The sequence below is a fragment of the Sphaerodactylus townsendi genome, linkage group LG04, assembly GCF_021028975.2.
Source record: "Sphaerodactylus townsendi isolate TG3544 linkage group LG04, MPM_Stown_v2.3, whole genome shotgun sequence".
Taxonomy (NCBI): Eukaryota; Metazoa; Chordata; class Lepidosauria; order Squamata; family Sphaerodactylidae; genus Sphaerodactylus; species Sphaerodactylus townsendi.
In genome coordinates, this window is record NC_059428.1 from 104,607,688 (window position 1) to 104,630,284 (window position 22,597).

A 22,597-nucleotide genomic window follows, 5' to 3' on the forward strand; every position below is an offset into this window, starting at 1 on the left:
ACATTAGCGGTCCACACGTGTACTACTTTCATTATTTCCCGGGCAGCCTTTCACTGATCCAGCCCCAGCACAAAAACACTACCTAGGAGACTTTCTCGCCGCTCGGGCATTTCCGGAACACTTCGGCTCTTTCCCGAAGCAGTTCGGCCTTCCGACTCTCGTCTGTCAAGGATCGGCTATTTCCGGAACGTCCCGCAGGACCGTCTTCGGGCGTTTCCGTACCGTTTTGCGGCGCTCTCTTTCCCAAGGCGCGATGCCGCGGTGCATTGTGGGTTGCGCGGTGCACTGTGGGGCGGAAGGGTCGCCCGTCTCGGGATTCGGGTGGCAGCCATCTTGTCTGGCCGCCGCTGGGCCTCAGGCCTGTTTCGGTGAGGCGAGGCCGGCGAGCGTCGCAGGAGCGGCCGCGCTGAGGGCCGCACAGCCGGGCGAGGCGCTCGGGATGGGCCGCTCCCGTTCGCGAAGCTCGTCGCACTCCAAGCGCGTCAAGAGCTCCAAGCACAACAAGAAGAACCGGAGCCGCTCGCGGTCCCGTTCCCGGGAGAAGGAGCGGGCGCGCAAGCGTTCCAAGTCCCGGGAGGGCAAGCGCAGCCGGCGGCGGGAGTCGCGCTCCCGGTCGCGCTCCAACACCGCCCCGACGCGCCGAGAGAGGGAGCGGGACCGGGAACGCGAGCGCGCCTCCTCCCCGCCCGATCGCATCGACATCTTCGGCCGCACCGTCAGCAAGCGCAGTAGCCTCGACGAGAAGCAGAAGCGCGAGGAGGAGGAGAAGAAGGCCGAGTTCGAGCGGCAGCGGAAAATGTGAGCCTTGCAGGGACGCCGGCCGACCGGCCGTGGGTCCGGGAGGGAAGGGTGGCGGAGGATGGGGCGGCTGCTTCCCTTTTGTGAGAGCCGGGAGGGAAGGCGAGCGAGGGAACCGCTTTGGACGGGGGGGGGGGGGGGGCGCTCTGAAAACGGCAGAGGTGGTGGGCGTTCCTGGCTGTCAAAAGAGTTTGCGGGGAGGGCGTGTGCTGGGGTAGGCGAGGGTCCGCCGAACACGTGTCAGACCACTGCTTCTGACTGGTCCTGCCTTTCGTGCTCCCATCCTGCTCACCTGAATGCGACTGCAGGCCGGCCCCTTTTTGTGCTTCTTCATCTGGCCTTCCGCATATAAGTCTCCCCCACCCCCCACTCCTCTTTCCTTTGGTCCTTTCGTGCTTCTCGCACTTTCAGATCTCTGCCTCTTTCAACTGATGCAGGCAAGCGGCCTGCATTTCCTTTTCAGCACCGCTTCTGCATCTCCTCTGACTAATGTGATCGGGCATGTGGGGTTGCTGGCTTCCTTTGAACCTTTGCTTGTCTTCAGGGCGTGCATTGTTCAACTTTACCTTGGGTTTCTCCACTCCCTGTAGTGTACAGCTCTGTTACTATTTCTCTGCCTCTTTCAACTGATGCATACAGTCTCGCTTTGCACGACCTGCATTTCCTTTTCAGCACTCTTGGTCCCCTATCCCTTCTGCATCTCCTCTGACTAATTGTGAGCATGTGGGGTTCCTTTGAACCTTTGCTTGTCTTCAGGGCATGCATTTCTCAGCCGCTGGATTTTACTGTGCGGAATAGCAAAATCCACTTGCCGACAATTGTGAAAGTGGATTGAAAGTACATTATTCTGCATGTGCAGAAGGGACCTCTGTGTAGTGTGCATGTCTGTTACCATATTTCAAGGCTGAAATTGTCCTTGAGTGGAAAATTAGGCAAGAGTTAGTTCAGTGGTTCTTTATCTTTAAATATACTATCGTCTACTCTATAGAAAATGTTGTCATCAAGGACCTAAGTCACGAGTAATAAAACTTAAGAAGAAAAATTTGCATTTTTATCTCACTCTTCTGCCTTGTAAGGAGTCTCAGGGCAGTTTGCAATCTCCTTCCCTTCCTCTTCCCACAACAGACACCTTGTAAGGTAGGTGGGGCTGAGAGAGTTCTGAAGAGTCTGACTAGCCCAAGGTCACCCAGTAAGAATATAGGAGTGGGGAAACAAATCCAGGTCATCAGATAAGAGTCCACCACTTATGTGGAGGAGTGTGGAATCAAACCAGGCTCTCCAGTGTAGAGTTCACCGCTCTTAACCACTACACCAGTGGTTCTCAACCTGGGGGTCAGGACCCCTTTGGGGGTCGAACGACCCTTTCACATGGGTTGCCTAAGACTCTCTGCATCAGTGTTCTCCATCTGTAAAATGGATAAATGTTAGGGTCGGGGGTCACCATAACATGAGGAACTGTATTAAAGGGTCGCGGCATTAGGAAAGTTGAGAACCACTGCACTACACTATGCTAGCTGTAGTGTATAAAAAAATAAAGACATAAAAACACTTAAGTCAACGCAAGTTTGTTTATATAGGAATGCATGTATCATATGTGTATAGTACTGATACCTTAATCATATCAGACCCTTGTGTTATCAACCAGTTCCTTAATGTTAGGTATGTTTCCAGGTATCTGTGTATTACTTGCTAAAGGGTCTGTGAAGAAATTTGGGGTTTTATCATCAGGGCAGAGGTGAGCAATATGACAGGCACTCTGCTGTTGGCTATCAGAAGGCATTGCAGGTGGGGAGAAGTTGTGTTCTGAAATCTCAACTGTCCTCAAAGATTGGTTGGGCTGGGTAGGGAATGTGACTCTTGTTGGTTTATATTAATGTTACAAAGCTGTGTTGAGGTGTTTTCTTCATAGGAAAACTTTTTTTTAAATCCTGCTTTGCTTTGCTTTTGACAGTATTTCACAACTTATTTTCACCATCACTATATTGTTATAGGTTTTTGAACCTTTATATATTTGACACTACATAAGATACGGACACAGAAGTGAGAACAGCACAATTAAACTTGCTCTATACTCAGAGAATGACCCAATAAGGTCATCATGCCCCTATTTCACCACTGCTGCTTTACTTGTGCTTTATTAGCGTATTCACTACATGGGAGGAATAGTGTTCCCCATGGGACCTCTGGGTTGCTAACAGTTCAAAAATGAGACATACTACACCATGCTGGCTGTCAAGAATCTTACTTAAGTGAATATTGTAGATGCAGACAATTCAATAAATGTAGGTAGATTTTCTGTCAGAGGAGTGTTTTGAGGACTGGAATTAGTAGAAACTGACCATTTTGTGTGGGTGTGAGATGCTGAATCCAGCTAAAGCTTTTCTTTTGGTGCAGTCAGGATTCATTCTCAATGATAAATACATATCAGTGCTTTCTTTATAAGTGAGATAATACAAAGGTGCATTTGTATATGCTCAGCATTTTGACCATTTGCTAAATTGTGAAACATTGGGTTAGATGCTATAGCTGTTAACTTACTCATGAAAATACCTGTTAATATAACCCATCTTTGTATGTTAACAGCTTAGTGTGGCATAAGAATATTGATGAATGTCATAACAGCAACTTCTGTGAATGGAGAATGTTCTCATTCCCTGTGCATCATGCTTTTAAAAACTGTCACTGTATGTTCCAGGTTACAATACATTTTTCAGAAAAGTCAAATAGGCCAGTATAGTTTCTAAATTGGCTTTGAGCTTTTATAAGTTTTTTAAAGTTCTGTGTACCATAGGAAGCCATACTTTTTCTGTCAAAATTAAAACAGTTACAGTACATATTGTCCCGAGGGATTTGAATGTTTGGTGTCTTTTATGTCAGTTTTTCAGATTAACATTAGTTCAAGTATCCTTTCTGAGTGGGCTCAGTATGCACACACTCCTAAGTGTCTGACAGAGGGTGTGCTTTAGCCTTATGGCTTCTGAAGGGTTTTTCTCGTTCACTGAAATGCTCGCACTGAAAGGTCAGTGGGTATCATGTCATAATGAGAAGTAATGCTTGATCCCTGACTCAAAGTGAAATGTGGAATTTGAGGGCGGTTGGGATGAATTTACAGAAACGTTAAAGCCTTGCCGTATACAGTTCTGATTATCGAAGAAACCATAGCCACCAGTGATTTCTTTTAGAAAGTTGACATTGAACAACTATTATTAATGCACTGGGTTTATGAAATGTATAAGTTGAAAAGTTATACACAATATCAAAATGCTCAAAGAAAAGGCAGGCTGTGGCATTTGGAAGGACCTTGGCTCGGCAGCAAATACATTCTTAGCATCTATAAAGAGAGGGAAATAGGTGGGATCCCAGGCTTGATCTTGGTCATCTTCAGTTAAAAGTGATTCTTGTGTGGTTAACAGCTTGATACCTGGAAAAGCTGCTGTGCGTTATTAGTGGGCTGCACGAATCAGTGGCCTTTCAGCAGAAGGAGTCTCTCCTATTTTTGAATTTGTTCAGATGGGTATAATTTCCAGTGTAACTTTCACTCTAGTGTCCTTACACTGCTGTTAAAATTACTTGTCTGATACACTAGAAGAACTGGTGCCTGCTTAAGGTTAAGTGCGGACAACCACCCTTTGCATGCTCCAGATAACTCGAACATTACTTGGGCAAACGGCACACAACATCTTCATGCAGCCAGCATTGATTCCCTTACAGTCTCCATTGATAGTTGTGGGTTTTCTCACATGGTGGTGTTCATGCTTTTCTTCATAAAGCCCCTGTGCCTTTTTGTACTGTGTTTCTTCTCAGATTTGCATTGGGCATGACTATACTCCATTCAACATAAAGATCTCAGGAGATGTGTGCATTAATATGCCATATCTTCCTGGACCTTTTTTTGTGGAGCAGTGCCCTTCCAGGGTCTTAGTGCTTGACTTCCATCCCCCTTCCTGAACGGGAAACAAAATGGTGGACACAACTGTATAAAAGCGAAAGTTAATCTGATAGCCATCGGAAGCATTATAAATGCTTTTTTATCAAAGTGCTGTGTTTAACATTTAAAAGGTAATGGTTTGATGAAGACAGCACTTAAATACGATTCTTTGCCTACAAAGAAAATCAGGGCCTATTTGAAATGCGGAGGCATGCACATTCGGTTTCCACCAAAGAGCACACGACCACACTTACATCTGTATGTTGAATGGAGTATGGAGGTAAATAACTCGTGCATGGATTCAAGTTTGTCTGTTATTTATGCATGACAGCTACACTGCAGTGTGGCTGTAGAGTCTATCTTAGGTTTCATTTCAGCACATAATATATGTTGATCTAATTTTAGCGTGAATCCAGCCGGAATTAATCATTTAAATACCATAGTTCAGTGACTAAGTTCTAAACGCATGTTTAGCTTTTTTGTTGAAATGTAAAAGTGTTTAATTCTTGCAAGTTTGTGTGATGTTTCTCACCTTTGTTGCAGAAGAAAAGTTTGAAAAAAGCTCTTAGACCCAAAACAGATCAACTTAACATTATGTGTCATGAGACTTAACACCATATTAAGATTAAATGTTGACTCGTATTCATATTTCAAGATACCAGTTTGAAATAAATTCATATTAAACTGTATGTGGGCATCTGCTGGGTTCTTAAAATTATGAATGAATAACATTGCATTCTGGCTGACAAAAAGATTATAACTGAAGCACAGGCATCCTTTAGACCCAAACATTCTACAACGGACCATTGTATAATTTTAACCCACTTGGTAGAGGAATATATAAAGTACATACATGGCAAAAATTTTGTGGCATTTATGGACTTGAAGGCTGCCTTCAATTTAATAACTAGATCTAAGTTATGGGGAAAAGTGGAAGCCATGGTTGTAGTTAAAAGATGAATTGACCTTATGATGGCCTTCTATAATGATAGTAAGTTAAGTGTAAGATATGATACAGCAGGTAGACTTATTAGTGACATTTTGATGAAAAGAGGTGTAAGAAAGGGATGCATACTAGCTCCCACCCTTTTTAATATTTATATAAACAATTTGGAATAGATATTGCTTGATTCAAATGGACCCACCCACCCCCCAGATTGGCCCAAGCAAAATTCCTCTTCTTCTTTACATGGATGATGCAGCTTTGATATCCAGAACCAGGAAAGGACTAGATTGACTGCTAATGCTTTTCCTACAATATTATCAATTAAATGTGTTAGAGATAAATTGTAATAAATCTAAAATTTTGCTTTTTGAGAAAAAGTTTTGTACCAGAAATTGGTCTTTAGATGGCCACAAACTGGAGCAGGTCAGACATCTTACCTATTTAGGACTAAAATTTCAACATCCAATGCTCTGATCCATACACAAAAAAGTAACTAAAGGCAGAGCCAGCATCAACAAAAATGCTGTTATTTGTTTTTTTCCATTCCAAGGGAGGACAGCACATTCCATCCGCAATGAGAGTTTTCAACACTAAAGTGGGCCCCCACATTTTATATCAGTGGTTCTCAACCTTCCTAATGCCGCAACCCTTTAATACAGTTCCTCGTGTGGTGGTGACCCCCAACCCTAACATTTATCCATTTTACAGATGGAGAACACTGATGCAGAGAGTCTTAGGCGACCCAAAGGGGTCGCGACCCACAGGTTGAGAACCACTGTTCTATATGCAGCACCAGCATGGATAGAAGGGCTCACAGCAGAATTTGATAAATTACATGAAACTTTTTTGAGGGCCCTTTTTCAAGTACCAAACTGTGTGCCCAGTGCTGTGCTTTTTTTGGAAGCTGGGGAATATCCCCTTTCCATAAAAGCTTGGTTATCTGCAAGTAAACTAAGGCTAAGAATGTGTATTTTTCCAGAAGTCGCAGGATTATTGTGATATATGGCATTGGAGGTCTTCTCTAGCAATTGGTGAAAAACAATAGAAAAGAAAATTACTATGTATGGCCTTTGCTCACTTTTTAAATCTTATTTAGGTCATGAGATGGCCATAAAACCTGTTTACCAAAGATTTAAAGATGTTTCATGTGCAGAATTAAGGTCATATGCCTTTGCTAGTTGTTCTCCAGTATTATTTGGGTTGGAATATCCCAACCCATTTAAAGCTGCAAACTATTTACATAATCTAACTCTTGCTCGCTGTAGGAACTTGTTTTCCAGCGTGAGATTAAATGTTCTGGAATCAGAAGTGTTGGATGGATGGATGGCTGAAGGGAATTCCCTTTTTATACAGGCTATGTCCATGTATTGATAATGACCTTGAAATGGTGTTACACCTCTTACTTAAATTTCCTTGGTATAATTTGCCTTGGGAGAAAATGATACTGCCTTGGATAAACGAAAGATCTTTATATTCTGAACCGTTTTTGGTAAAATATCTCTTGGAGGATAGTTTTTAAATTAACCTTAGCTGGGGCAAAATTCCTGCCTGAAGCTTTAAGAATTAGATCTGCTAAGTTAATGAAGATATGAATTTATAGTTTTAGTTTATTAAATGTAATGTTTTTATATTGCTCACTTTAATTTTATATTGTATGGAAACAATTGTATAGTCTTTATTAATAAATTTTATTCCTATTTAACACTTTTGTAAATAAGTCTTTCGACTGTAATAAAAGTTGTTGCTGTACATTGCATTCTCCTAAAATAGGCAGGGCCCTCTGGCTCATGCTGTTCTTTTTTTCCTGTGGTAGTTGATGCTTAGTCCACTGCAGCATTCAATTTTTCTATCAAATTGTGCACTCAGAATTCTCCACTGGACAGGGCGTTCTTATGTAATGACCTTAATGAAAGTTCTGCACATTAAAATTACCTTCAATGAGTCTTTGCAATGCGTAAAACAAGCCTTCTGTGTAGAGTAGCTCTGTAGAGTAAAGCTGTTAGGATCTGCATTTGAGTAAGTTCCGTTTATTAGCAAACCATAAGTTCACCTTCAGTGAGGCTCTGTCATCCAGGCTGGTTAGGTCACGCTTCCAACTGTTTTATCTTTTTTTTGCTATTGTCCTGGACTGAAGGGGGCTGACCCTTCCAGTTCTGATACCCCTGCAGTTCAGTCAGGTCGCTTTTCAGGAGCTCCACTGAATGAGTCCGTTTGGCCTCTTCCACACATGCAGAATAATGCACTTTCAATCAACTTTCACAGTTGTTAGGAAGTGGATTTTGCTATTTCGCACAGTAAAATCCAGCTGCAAAGTGTATTGAAAATGGATGATTCTATATGTGTAGAACAGGGGTCCCCAAACTTTTTAAACAGGGGGCCAGTTCACGCATGGCCAGAGCCCAGCCGGGGGCCGGACCAAGTGCCCGCACTTGCCGAGCCATCCATCCACCCTCGAACCGCCCCTGGCCGAGCCCCCCACCCCCGCGGTCCCCTTCCAATCCGGCCCTGAAGCTCCGCCGCCTTTCTCTCTCCCCCCTTTGCCGCATTGAGTGCGGTCCCCCTCCGGCCAGCTTGGAATGAACAGCGGAGTGGCCCAGCGCTTGAGGCTGTTTGTAAACCTGGGGGTTGAGGGTGCCAAGCTCAGGGGCCGCCTGGAGTTTGGCACCCTGTAGGTTTACGTACAGCCTCAAGCTGAGCTGACTGCGCTGCTCATTCCAAGCGGCCATGACGGGACCATACCAATGCGACAAGGGGGGGAGGAGGAGAAAGGCAGCTCTGCCCTTTCTCTCTCCCCCCACTTGCTGCATTGGTACAGTCCCCACCCCTCCCGGCCAGCTTTGGAATGAGCTTAGCCGGTCGCCATCAGCTTAATGCTTTGTTTGTAACCCTGGGGGAAAAGAGGAAATAGAAAGGGGAGATCTAAGCGCTTCTGCCCAGCGGGCCGGATAAATGTCTTCCAGGGGCCTGATTTGGCCCCCGGGCCGTAGTTTGGGGACCCCTGGTGTAGAAGAACAGGATTACCTGATCATAGCTGATGGTAAAAGCTCTTCATGCAGCTCGGCTCCTTTGGGGTCTGGAACTGAAAGGTAAAGAAGAACAAGGATAAGTCCTTCAGGCCAGGAACATCAGGCCTAAAGGAGACTGGTCATCAGGGTCTCTTGGAAGGGGCCAAGGTGGGTTGCTTGAGTACATCAGAGCAAAACCCAAGTCCTGTCATGCTTCCAGCAGGCTTATTAGAAATGGCTGATGACCTCCTGACCCCTGCAGCTCCCATGCAGCAGGAACTACTCCAGACTGAGACTGCACATGCTGGGACAAGCTTCAGCGGTAAACGAACGGCAATAGACCCGAGGGGCCACGTTTGGGAAGTTCTTGGAGAGCGGAGCCCTCAGCTAGCCCCTCTCAGCCTGCACATTTACTGGGCAGTCTGCAGGCTGGGTTTTCAGCGGGAAGCACTTTGGTGGGAAAACAAAAGGTCATTGTGGCACCATCTTGCCCTTCACAGATGAACCTGCAAAACCCCTGGACTCTCTCCTGATCTCTACTTATGTTGTGCCAGCAGGCTTTTCAGGGAGGTGGAAGAGCAGCAGCATTCCTTGCTGAAGCCCAATGATCAACACGGGAATAGCTACAGCCCCCACCGCACCTCATGCAGAAAAGAGCCATGCATCCTGAGACACACAGTAGATAAAGCAGCTGGGAAAGAGAAGCCATAGATCTCCCTCTCCCAACCAGTTTGGTAGCGATTAGAAGGACTCCTCCTCAGTACTATCAAGTCCCCCACCAGGTATAAGAAAGCCTTGAAAAAGACTCACTATTTGGAAAGCAGAGAGCAGGAAATGGACTTATAAGACTTTTACTCCCCTAGATCTGAAGCTATGGCTTGGAGGAAGAGCCAAAGGAACACTCCTCAAGGCTCTTTGCAAGGGAGCACTTTCAGAGACTTCTCCAAAAGGCAATAGGCAATACCAGAAAGGAAGGAGATCCAGAAATAAACATTTGGCCTCTGCAAATTTGGATTCCAGGGCTCCTGAAAAGCCAGTGATCTCTGGCTCTCCATTCCGAGATCTTTTTGATGCAATCATAAAAAAGGGATGGGCTTCTCCTGGGAATAGCACCTCACTGCAGTTGATAGCAAAGATGTACTGTTTTTTGAATGAGGAGGCAATGGAAGCATTAAGGTACCTTTGGTGGATGCCCCAGTAGTGGCCTTACATTCCAGGGCTATTCTTTCAAAGCATGGGGAAAGTGTAAAGGACTTTCTAGGTCATAAAAATGAATAAGGACTAAAAAAAATCTTATGAGGCCTCCTTTCTAGCCATAAGAGCCCTATCTGTCTTGTCTTAGTCATCTGCAAAATCAGGAGATGGATCCCATGTCTCTTAAGTTGTTCACTGTAGACAATGCAGGCAGCATTTCAGTTCAAAGCTGATGCATCTCTGATGCATCTTCTTTGCCAGATCTCAAGCAGTGATGGTGGTGGTGCTGGTACACAGAAACTTGTGGCTCAATAATTGGAGAGCTGACTCTCTGACCAAGCTCACCTCTTCAATGGATTGTTTTGGTGGCAGGGAAGCCACTCTTGATAAAGTGCTAGTTGAGACCAAGGGGAACAATTTACCAAAATTGAATTTACTTACCCTCCTCTACACACATTTCACGAACCACTGGACCCCAAGTGGCCAGAAAAGCATACCATATTGAAAGAGGCCGTGCAGCATCTCCTGGACATTACAAACATGGAACCAGTACCAGCAGGTCAGGAGGGACAGGGGGTCTACTCCACACTTTTCACTGAGGGGGTCGACCTAGAAAATTTGGGGTTGCCCAGAGAAGTGAATACATAAGCAGGAGTAATTGAAGCCATAATGTGAGAATGCTGGAAAATGAGGATACTACAAAATTGTCACAAGCCACGGAGGAGGGAGAATCGGTCTGTGTGGTCCGGCCCCCAATATGTGTACATTCCCCTCCCATGGCTTGGGGTTGAATCTATTCATGGCAAAGCCTTCTGCCAGCACAAAAGCCTTCTGCCAGCACTGCCAGCCGATGGAGAACATAAGAACAAGCCAGCTGGATCAGACCAAAGTCCATCTAGTCCAGCTCTCTGCTACTCGCAGTTGCCCACCAGGTGTCTTTGGGAGCTCACATGCAGGATGTGAAAGCAATGGCCTTCTGCGGCTGTTGCTCCCGATCACCTGGTCTGTTAAGGCATTTGCAATCTCAGATCAAGGAGGATCAAGATTGGTAGCCATAAATCGACTTCTCCTCCATAAATCTGTCCAAGCCCCTTTTACAGCTATCCAGGTTAGTGGCCATCACCACCTCCTGTGGCAGCGTATTCCAAACACCAATCACACGTTGCGTGAAGAAGTGTTTCCTTTTATTAGTCCTAATTCTTCCCCCCAGCATTTTCAATGAATGCCCCCTGGTTCTAGTATTGTGAGAAAGAGAGAAAAAATTATCTCTGTCAACATTTTTCCCTATCCCATGCATAATTTTATAGACTTCAATCCATATCCCCCCACTCAGCCATCCTCCTCTCCAAACTAAAAAAAAAGAGTCCCAAGCGCTTTCCAGCCTCTCCCTCATAGGGAAGGTGCTCAGTCCCTCAATCATCCTCGTTGCCCTTCTCTGCACTTTTTTCTTTTCCTCCCTCAATATCCTTTTTGAGAATCACGGCTGACCAGAACTGGACACAGTACTCCAAGTGCGGTCGCACCACTGCTTTATATAAGGGCATGACAATCTTTGCAGTTTTATTATCAATTCCTTTCCTAATGATCCCCAGCATAGCCTTTTTCACAGCTGCCATGCATTGAGTTGACATTCCCATGGAACTATCAACTAAGACGCCTAAATCCCTTTCCTGGTCTGTGACTGATAGCACTGACCCTTGTAGCTTGTATGTGAAGTTTGGATTTTTTTGCCCCTATGTGCATCACTTTGCATTTTGCTACATTGAACTGCATTTGCCATTTCTTAGCCCACTCACCTAATTTATCAAGGTCCGCTTGGAGCTCCTCGCAATCCTTTGCAGTTCTCACCACACTACACAATTTGGTATCATCTGCAAACTTGGCCACCACACTACCCACCCCTACTTCCAGGTCATTTATGAAAGAACATTTCTTCCTCCAGCAGAAGCTTCTTCTGCGCTGAGCAAGGCTGTGTTGCTAGTAGGATGAAGTCACAGAATCTAACCTGATATTTATAATAAAAGAATCTTGTCCAATTAAGCACTCTTAAGGTCAAGACCGTTGTCTTCAGTGAGTGGTCATCTAAGAACATATGCAGCTTTCTAATTTAAATGTTCGTTCTTTAGGTCTACTGACTGTTTTAAACAGATGATGACATTTTTTGCTCTTATTTTATGAAATGTCAGACCTTGTAAAATGATAGAAGAGGGGGGAGTAAGATATAGTTTGGTGATTGATTTCTAAAGTGGTTACTGGTCGGGAAGGAGCGTCATAACCCTATGGTACACAAAACGCATATGTGAGGTAGATCCTGTGTTATGTAGAAATAAACCAGTAGGATTTGTGTGCACAGTAGTATTGTTGATATGTGCTCTGTCAGAAGGCATGCGGTTGAGAGCTGGAAATAATACCTGAGCTCAAGTTCTGTGTTTTCTTCTATTTTACTGGGATCCTCTTCTTGAAGGATTAAAAAGTAATTTATATTTGCACTGTTTGGTCATGGAGAGTAGTGTTGAAGGTCTGGAGCTTGTGTGGTTAGAGCAGGGGTGGCCAACCTATGGCACGCCAGACATTCATGGACTGCAATTCCCATCAGCCAATTGGCCATGCTGGCAGGGGTTGATGGGAATTACAGTCCATGAACATCTGGAGTGCCATAGGTTGGCCACCCCTGGGTTAGTGTTAGGCTGGGCCTGGGGAGGACCAGGTTCAAATCTCTACTGAAGCTTATACCCTTCTAAGTCCATTGAAATCACCTTCTTTGCTGAAGATAGCACTGCAAATCACCTTGATCCAGTCAGAGTAAGGGAATGGCCCTAGTGCACAGGGTTATTAGGACAAAATGGAGAAGGGGAGAAACTTGTATACCTCCCTGCGCTGGGCAGGAGGTAACCTAAAATGTGACAGCTTGCTAGCAACCATTTCAGATTCCAGTGAGAAATTGGTGGCATGTTGGATGATTGCAATAGCACATCATTTTCTGCTAAATAAAAAATAAAGAAAGCAGTCTTCGTATGTTTGCATTGCATGTGGGAAGGAGAAAGCCGTGCAGTAGATTCTAATTGGCTATTTGAAATGACCAGTTCCTCTTGTTTCTGTTTCTACAGACGTCAGCAAGAAATAGAAGAGAAGCTTATTGAGGAAGAGACAGCCCGAAGAGTGGAAGAACTTGTGGCCAAGAGGGTGGAAGAAGAACTAGAGAAACGAAAAGATGAGATTGAGCGGGAGGTCCTTCGCAGGGTGGAGGAGGCTAAGCGCATCATGGAAAAACAGTTGCTCGAAGAACTCGAGCGACAGAGACAAGCTGAACTTGCGGCACAAAAGGCCAGAGAGGTAACGCTCGGTCGTTTGGAAAGTAGAGACAGTCCATGGCAAAACTTTCAGTGTTGGGTTGTGCCTCCTGTTGCGTTGAGAAGGAGATGGAATACAGCAAATCTAATTCCCTTCTTGTGTAAACTTGCATTGCTGCGAAACCTAATTTCTGAGTTATTCAGAGGAGCTCACAGATACCTAAAATGGTTACTCTTCTAAAACCTGTGCAAGGATTCTTGAATTTTAACGGAACTGATCTTCATATTTGAGAATTGTTTGAAACTTTTGCCATGGCTGCAGGATATATCCACAGTCCTTTCTTACTGGGGGACGGGGTTAAACAATCTGTGACTATGTATCCCTCGTTATTTATTTTTTTTGTCTTACCTAGACTGTAAGAGGCTTTACGCCTTCAGTCAGGGGGAAAAATACAGGGTCCAGCACTGACCTGCTGAACCTTTTCTTAAACAAATAGCTACTCTTATTTTCCCTTTTAAGCAAACATGCCTTCTTCTTGAACAGAGAATGGACGAATTCTGGAATGCTGGTCCTATTCATTTTCTTCATAAAAGGCCTTTGCCAAATTCATGAGATTCAGTTTTTCAGTGACTACTAACAACTCCTTCTTTTTCTCTAGACTAGAGAGTTGTAAAAAAAGCAGGTTGTCCTTGTCTGAAGTTGAGCTAAACATGTGACTTCTTCTGTCAGCAGCTGGAGCAGAAGCTGAAAATGTCTTTCTGTGAGACAGTAATTTGCTACTGGAGGTTTTGATGCTTGCCAGCACTAATCACTCCAGGATCCCAAAATTCCAAGTTAGCCTACTTTAACCTTGACTGAAAATAGTCCCGAGTGTCAGTCAGCTCTCACTCCATACATCTCTCTGTGTGTGGTGATCTAATCTTGAATGGGCATAGTTTATTAGTTGGGTAATAGGAGAAAGACTTCAGAAAAAGATCCTTTTGCCTTCAGGGCTTTCGCTAATAATACAGCATGTTTACAATTCAAAGTAATTGCATGCGCCGTAAATTCAGCAAAATTAAAATCCTGGCTTTAAAACAACCGCTGAATTATTTAAGGTTGCAAACAAATTTTTTTTGAAAATCTTTGCACAGTGGATTTTGGCTTAAGCAGCAGTCACTTCCCAAAAGATAGCTGATTGAGCACCAGTGTGATTAGTGTGATGCTGGCTTACCTCATCCGGGTTTTTCTATGCAGCATCGTCTTGAATTCCTGGAGTGAAGGGTGCCAACCTGCAGCTGGTTACTAGACATAGCAAGAGGGACTTCCTTCACATACTTGTTTTGTTTCCCATTCATTATATTTTTGTGCAGACCTCCGGCTGATTTTAAAACTATCCAGATATTAAAATAGCTTGAATATGCTATGGTAGTAACTGAAATTACTTCTGAACCTTATTGCAATCTTTTTGCTTATGGTTTGCATAACAGAATCTCTTTAACTTTTAAAGGAAACTCAACGTTTCCAGTTTCATTCCTCTATCCTCCTTTCTTTGGACTCCTGAATTCCAGTATAAAATTGTTAGCATGACAGTTTCATTACTGTCATTAAGCTTGTCACACTGTAACACGTCCGATCCCTTTCCCCATGAAGGAAGCCCCGCAGTTCCACCGAGTATGGATTGCCATTTGTACTTTTCACTAACAGTAAATGTATTTTTCTTATTAATTGTTTGCCTTAGGAATGTTTTATATATATATTTTGTTCCTTCTTACCGTAAACATCTGCATTCCTCAGCTCAGCCTTCCTTGTATGTTGTTTCTTTATAAATGGTTGAGCTGCTGATGCAGGCATTGCCAAGCTAACAGTACAAATCATTTTAAAGAGGAAGCTGGCGCGTATGGCAGCCGAGGAGCACACTCTGCAGGACACTGGACAAGACAGTAAATATTCAACTTTTAATGCTGATTAAAGGAGTATAGGTAAAGAATACGTAGGTATACATGATTGGTGAGACAAATTATTCACTTTATTTATATTTTATATATTACTCTTTTAATTTGGTAAATAACTATCCAGTTTTTTTGTAGTTGTCCTTGTTGATTTGTGTGATATTAAAAAATACTAGTAATAAATGGCTAGGGCTCTCTGATTAGGGAGGGTTTAGTTGGTTGCTGTTTGAATTGGGAGGGATGATTTTAAATTTAGAGCTAGAGACCAATTTTAGTGGCTGCACCGTTTGCTTTTTTTTTCGAAAGACAAAAAGACGGTGGCTGTAAAGCTGCCCCTTTAAGTCAGTCCACAGAAGGAGTTCCTAGGAAGACTAGTTCAGATGGGTGAGTGAGTATTTCACTTCTCTAACATCTTACCCTGTCCTCCCCTTTAGGAGGAAGAGCGTGCAAAGCGTGAGGAGCTAGAGCGAATACTAGAAGAAAATAATCGAAAAATTGCCGAAGCACAAGCTAAATTGGTGAGTAGAATTCTCATTCAGGGTTGCAGAAGTGTTGCAATCTGACACAAAGCCCTGGGGATTGTTGGGTTGCAATCTGACACAAAGCCCTGGGGATTGTTGGGTTTAATAGCGTTTAACTGTGTGCTGGATCATGGCCATAGGACTGGATCAAAAGATCTCTCATTGTGCAAGGGAGATACTTCCATTCCATTTGCAGGGTTGCTCATTATTTCCCCATTCCTGGAATGCAACTCCAGAAAGTTGAGGAACTCTCACGAAAGAGAGCTTGCTGCAGGCTGGAAAGGCCTCCGAGTGGGGTTGAATGGAAACACACAGACTAGATGCAAACCGGTGAGCAAATCGCTCCCAGTGCTGCTCTGTGTGGATTCTGGAAGGTTCTGTGGCTGATTTTGTGCTTGTGCAAACCTTGCCTTGCGCAGAACATCCATCTTTGAATTTAGTTACAATTTTTTTTCACGCAGTCTTTTGGCACAAGGCATCAAACAGCTCTGTTATGCAAGAAAGCGCTTCTGAATCTGACCTAGAAGCTTTAGTTTTTATAAAAAGTACTGTAATGCCTATCTCACCCCCCTAAAGCAAATAGCGGGGGGGGGGGGGGATTATCAATCTCTACTTGTGATAATTAGCCAAAGATTTTCCTTAGTTAACCCTGCAAATGCTGTAGTGTATTCATAGGGTATGTTGTGAGAAGGGGTAAAGTATTGAAACTCTTGCTTTAAGAAATAATTATAATAGAAGCAGCAGTGGTAAAGAGCAGGTGCATTCTAATCTGGAGGAACCGGGTTTGATTCCCCGCTCTGCCCCTTGAGCTGTGGAGGCTTCTCTGGGGAATTCAGATTAGCCTGTGCACTCCCACACACGCCAGCTGGGTGACCTTGGCTAGTCACAGCTTTTCGGAGCTCTCTCAGCCCCACCTACTTCACAGGGTGTTTGTTGTGAGGGGGGAAGGGCAAGGAGATTGTAAGCCCCTTTGAGTCTCCTACAAGAGAGAAAGGGGGGATATAAATCCAAACTATTCCTCCTCCACCTCCTCCTCCTCTTCTTCTTCTTGGTAAATAGTATCACGGTTTCTGTAGAGTAATACTAGGTCAGTTAGCTCATGACAGTAAGTTGCAATCTGCTGACTTGGTCACCAGCCATTGTTGTTTAGCTTGACCATAACACTGACACACAGCAATCAGGCTCTGCTGTGCAAATGTGCACAACAGTGTCCGATTCCAGTTCAGTAACATTGAAGTGGCCAATACAATATCAGAGCTGCCGCTTGTGTTATAAACCTGTTTTATCATCTTTGTGTCACAGGCTGAAGAACAATTGAAAATCGTTGAAGAACAAAGGAAAATTCATGAGGAAAGGATGAAACTAGAGCAAGAGAGACAACGTCAGCAAAAGGAAGAGCAAAAAATGATTCTGGGCAAGGGGAAGTCTAGGCCAAAACTGTCCTTCTCACTAAAGAGTCAGGATTAAATTGCAGCTCTGAACTCTTAATGGAAAAACGAAACAAACTTTGTATAGTAGCTTCATGTTGAAGTGTTTTTTTTTTAATTTTTATTTTGTGATTTTTTTTCTTTTTGGACGTCTGAAAAGTTAGCTTGTTCTAATAGGGGCTGTGCTCTGCATCTCTCTTTTTAACTTCTATTTTGAGTTAAACCCTTATCAGATCATTGTCTTTTTTAAAAGAGGAAATCAGTTCTCGTCCACTTTGAGTCTGGGATGAAGCGATCTGAATCAAATTGGTCGGGTTGCTTCATTAATTATGTATGGTCTGATAAGGTTTTTACTGACCCTCCGATCTCAGAGTTATACTCTGATGTTAACGATTAAATGCTGGTTCCGCTGGCTTTTTAAGAAGTTTGGCAAAGGTATTGGCAGGTTTTCACAATGTACTGGATCCGCAGTGGTTTGTTATTTTGGTGTCCTATGATACTATCCCACTATTGTGCTTGATGTTCCCGATAACAGGTAAGGAAAATGTTGGTCAGTGTTGCTGGAGATGTGTAAAGGGAGTTCAGTATTGTCTCTGCTAGAATTGTTTTTATTCCACTGATGAAAGTCAACCAGCATTCCCAATTGTGTAAATAATCCAATTTGCCGAATAAAATGAAGTCTTAAATTCATATGTTTTCAGTACATTTTTTAAAATTTCATGTATGCTTACATTAACAAATGGCAACTTCTTTTAACACCATAAAATGCAGACTAGTATTATGGACACTGCTGGACAAGTTTATTTTTTTTTTTGCATATTTCCAATGTGAGAGTCGTACCTATAATTGCAACTACTGCAGTTGTGCTGTTAGGTGGTGGTTCTTGGCTCTGGGTGGTTTTATTTTGAGGGGGGGCCTTTAATCTACAGTGTCTGTCCTTTTGCCTGGGATCCAAAGAGTAAGTTAGGCTCAAAGCTGATGTTATTCCTCTGGAATTGCTAGCTTTTAGGATTCTCCTTAACTTCAGAGCTCTTTGTGACATGGCTTTGGGCGGGCAGGCTGTGTTTGGGAGCAGCAAGTTGAGAGTTCCTCAGGCTCACAAAACAGGTTTTCTGATTCTTTTGATTCTTGTCTTTGGTTTCATTTTCTAGAGTATGTTGCACAAGTGAAGACTGTCACATCTTTTTTACAATCGCTGCTACAGTATTCCTGAAAGTGTTTGCTGACTCGTTTGCCGGAATAATAGTAATAGTTTGGCGACCTGGTAGAAGAATATATATGTACCCATTCTAAGCACTTATTTTCTGACCCAGCAAGTTCATGGTTGGATTACTGGAGTAATAAATACAGTGAAATGCTACGTTGAAGCAAGAATTGGTTGACATGTTAGTCCTTAACTTTGGGCATTTGGATCCTGATTGTTTTTGTCAGTCCAGGGATACTTTGAAACTAGATTGCAAACATATCCATCTAACAGATATTCTCACACAGCTTTTTCCATTGTCCCGTACAGGTTCTCTAATAGAAATGCAGTATCCATAGTTTGCTCTTTAAGTCTTCATTCAAGCAGTTTATTCAAAATGATCAAAGAGTGATAAAGAACTGATGCTAATCCCTTTTAGTTTTGCAAGTACGTAACTTCTTTTGTGCGAGATTTTTTAGTATTTGGCCCAGGTCTGGAGCAACCTCATGTTTTAGTTACTTAAGAGTATGGCATAAAAGGATGGCAATGCAATACGTAGTTGAACTCTAAAGGTCAATTAATTTTTGAATATGTTTGTAATAAATTAATACTTCTGTAAGCATTGTGCTGTTCTTATGTCAACACACTAGTCTGAAACATAGCAAATATTTTTTAATCTGGAAATCTCAAGCTGCAGCTTTTGAAACCATTTTTGGGTGATCTAAATTGATTTGAGGTCCCCCCCCCCACCAGAAGAGTAATGGACTGAAATATCCAGAGGCGTTCCTCCCATTGGGCAAAGTGGGCAGTTGCCCTGGGCGCAGCCCTGTGGGGGCTCAGGTTTGTTTATGGGATTTTTTGTATTTTCAGTGTTTTTCCATTTTTGGCCTGCAGAGGGCGCAGTTTTTAGGCTAGCAGCACCAAAATTTCAGGGATGTTTTGGGAGACTCTCCTGATGCTATCACCCAGGTTTGGTGAGGTTTGGTTCAGGGAGTCCAAAGTTATGGACTCCCAAAGCAGGTGCCCTATCCCCCATTGTTTCCAATGGGAGCTAATAGGAGATGAGGCTACACCTTTGAGGGTCCATAACTTTGGATCCCCTGAACCAAACTTCACCAAACCTGTGAGGTATCATCAGGAGAATCTTTTACTGATACCACCCAGGCTTTGTGAAGTTTGGTCCAGGGGGTCCAAAGCTATGGACTCCCAAAGGGGTTGCCCCATCATCCATTGTTTCCAATGGGAGCTAACAGAAGATGGGGGCTACACCTTTGAGGGTCCATAACTTTGGACCCCCTGGACCAAACTTCACCAAACCTGGGTGGTATCATTAGGAGAGTCTCCTAAAGATACCCTGAAAGTTTGGTGCTGCTAGCTGAACAGCTGAACCCTGCCAGCAGGCACACCCTCCCAAATTTCACCCCCAGATTTTCCTTTTAAATCCCCTGCCTTTTGACATTAGATTTAAAAGGGAGAATCCCAAAGGGAATCCCCTAGTTTTAGAAACATTGCAAGTGATGCTGTTTCAGGGTGGGGAGAATCAACCCCAAAATAGCATCACTTCCCAGTATTGTTTAAACTGGGAACCCCAGATTCTCCCTTTAAGGTGGATTTAAAAGGAGAATCTCATCTCCCTAGTTTAAACACAATTGAAAATGATGCTGTTTGGGGGTGGATTCCAGCATCATTTGTTTAAACTAGGGGGCCAGATTCTCCTTTGAAACATTGAAAGTGATGCTGTTTCCCCAACTGGGGGTACTGGATACAACACCATAAAATGTTTTCATAGCAGCAATAAAACATTTTGAAAGCATTTTGTTTTCAAAAAAATATTTCTGCTGTGTGGCATGGCTTTTTGCTGTGCTCAGATTTGTGAGTTGGGGCATGTTCTATAGTGTGATGGTGACTTTGAAACAACCTGGTGTAAAAAATCATTGTTTGGTCACAGTGGGGGAGGGTGGCTGCCCATGGGGGGGGTGCCAAACTCCAGTTTGCCTAGATACGCCACTGGGCGTAGCTACAGGGGGGGATGCGTGTTGCATTGGGCATGCGCCTGGGTGGGCATCAAACTCAGGTTTTGCCCAGGGCTACAGTTTGCCTAGTTACGCCACTGGAAATATCTGATGTCTTGTATTTGATTTTTTTCCCCCTGGACACTTTCTTCCTGTCTTAAAGAGAATTTTTCTGTACAAGAAAATCCCCCAGCATTTTAACTTGTAAAATAAAATTGAAACCCGGTAGCACTGAGACATTGACTAACTAATAAGATCATATTCAACAAAAGCACCATATAGTATGCTTAGAAATCTACCTGTATGATGAACTGGTGCTATTCTTATGCACACACACTTCCACAGCTTCTAGTATTGAGAGAAAAGATGGGCTCTTGCATAACACTATTTTGCGGAGCTTGAGACAACATAAGCTTCAGTAGTTTACAGTGAGAAGTTTCTAGATTCTCATTAACCAACAGTAGAGGTACACAAATTTAAATGTCTATATCAAGTAAAATGACACAAACAAATGTATGTGAATCCTGATTCTACAGTGTTCTAAATTTCCTTCAGTCTTTTGGGGCTGTACGTTAAAATACCTTCATATGTCAAAGTATCCAGAAATATAACTTCTGAGTACCTGCAGTCTGAGAAATGATCTGATTGTATGGAATGCATTCTAAAATATGATTTTTCTCACTGTTTTATGAGATGCTTTTTGTTATTCTTTGTGCAATTTTCAAATAAAATCATTTGTGCATTCCTTCAAACAGCACAGTGGAATTGGTCAGAATTCTTAAGCACGCTGAGCAATGCATATATAAACCGGCCTTTTTGGATTTTTTTCCCTTCAAGCAAAGATGGTGTTGCATTTAGATGGTGTTGCATTTACTAAATACTCAAGAGCCCCGAGTTACGTACATTGAATGCTGTAGTTCATTAAAGTACATCTTAAAAAAACACCCTCCATTTACTTCTATTGAAAATGCTTTTGAGATTTAAAACTCAAATTCAGAATTCAGAATTCAGAATTTTCTAAAAATTTGTCTCTTCCAAATTCTCTTCAGCATACAAGGAACAGGTTGTGTCTCCTCAAATACTCTGCTGCATTTAAAATTCCAAAACAAGCAGTGTGATACTTTATTATGTTTTGGATGGTTCTTGGGTTTTTTAAAAAGTATACTAACAGGTTGGATCTATTGCAGTAGTTCACTGAAAGGCTTTGTGAGCCAGATATTTCCCTATTTTGTCCAAGCAGCCAGGTGTTTGGTTTTGAAACTCTTCTCTGAGGGCTGGGAGATCCTTCTGAACACAATTCAGACAGCCCAGAGCCCTGCACAGTCTCAGGGAAGTCAGATAAAATGACTGTTCTTCCACAAGTAGTGTGTGGCATTGGAAGGAAGGCGGGAAAAGCCATTTGATCACCACCCCCAAAGTGCAATGCCCTGTATTGTTTTGGAGGATTTTAAGAGCAAACAGCCCAGAGAAGGGGAGAGTACCAAGATTTGCTCTTCCGTGAATAGTTCTACTATGCATAGAGTTGAGTCCTGCAAGCTTTACAAGTATGTAGGGAGAGAGTATTTTGATGTTGCCCTAGCTTACTTTCTCAATTAACAAATAGTCTGCAAGTGAGGAAAAATCCCCTTCCATACACACCTACAGCTCACCAATCTAGAAACCGCTGTTGCTGTGGATCTTGTTTATCTACCTCCAAGGGCAACAATGGAAAGGAAACAGGAAAGCCCAGAAGAAGAGGATCGTCAATGAACGTTTGCGGGGTGGGGGGGAAGGGAATATAATGCTTTCTGTGTCTATTTTTCCTTGTTCCTAAACCTGCCAAGGAATACTGGTGTGAAGAGATTCTGATTGTCTGGACTCAGTTTGTTACAACTGGGAAGACAGGAAAGTGGTAAAGCACTTAAGAAGAGTAAACTGCTGTGTCATCCTGTGAGACACAAACTTGGTTTTAGTTCCCCTGGCTTGGCGTCCCCTGGGAGACTGGCAAGAAAGAAACGGCCATAGCCTGCGCACTCAGCCAAAAGGTTTCTTCTTGGATGCTGGCGGGTTCTGCTTTGTTTCCTTTTGGTTGGCGCACTGTAATGGTCAGTGGTAGCAGAGGAGGTCTTTTTGCAGAGTAGTTAGATTATATGTGAAAGGTTCACCTTGTGAGGTGCAATGGAGCTTCTAAGCTGATTTCTTCCAAGCAGAAGTTTGATTCTTGTGCCCAAGAAACCAGCAGTTGCCAACTTGATTTTTAAAGGTCTAGCTTCCCTTCTCTGTAATTTCTAGGGGAAATCTTTCTTAAGCCTGACAGGCTGTGACAGGCTTCTCTGCTAAACAGAGTGGCTAGATACTGAATCCTGAACACTGTTAATTTTC

At 43.3% G+C, this 22,597-nt stretch overlaps 1 protein-coding gene across 1 annotated transcript; it reads left to right on the forward strand.

Moving 5' to 3' along the window:
- Positions 1–283: 283 nt before the first annotated feature.
- ARGLU1 (arginine and glutamate rich 1) lies at positions 284–17,731 on the forward strand. The gene is made up of 4 exons (XM_048493153.1): positions 284–798; positions 12,979–13,204; positions 15,528–15,611; positions 16,917–17,731. The coding sequence occupies exons 1-4, from the start codon at positions 440–442 to the stop codon at positions 17,079–17,081; spliced, it is 834 nt and encodes a 277-aa protein (XP_048349110.1). The 5' UTR covers positions 284–439; the 3' UTR covers positions 17,082–17,731.
- The last annotated feature ends 4,866 nt before the right edge of the window (positions 17,732–22,597 follow it).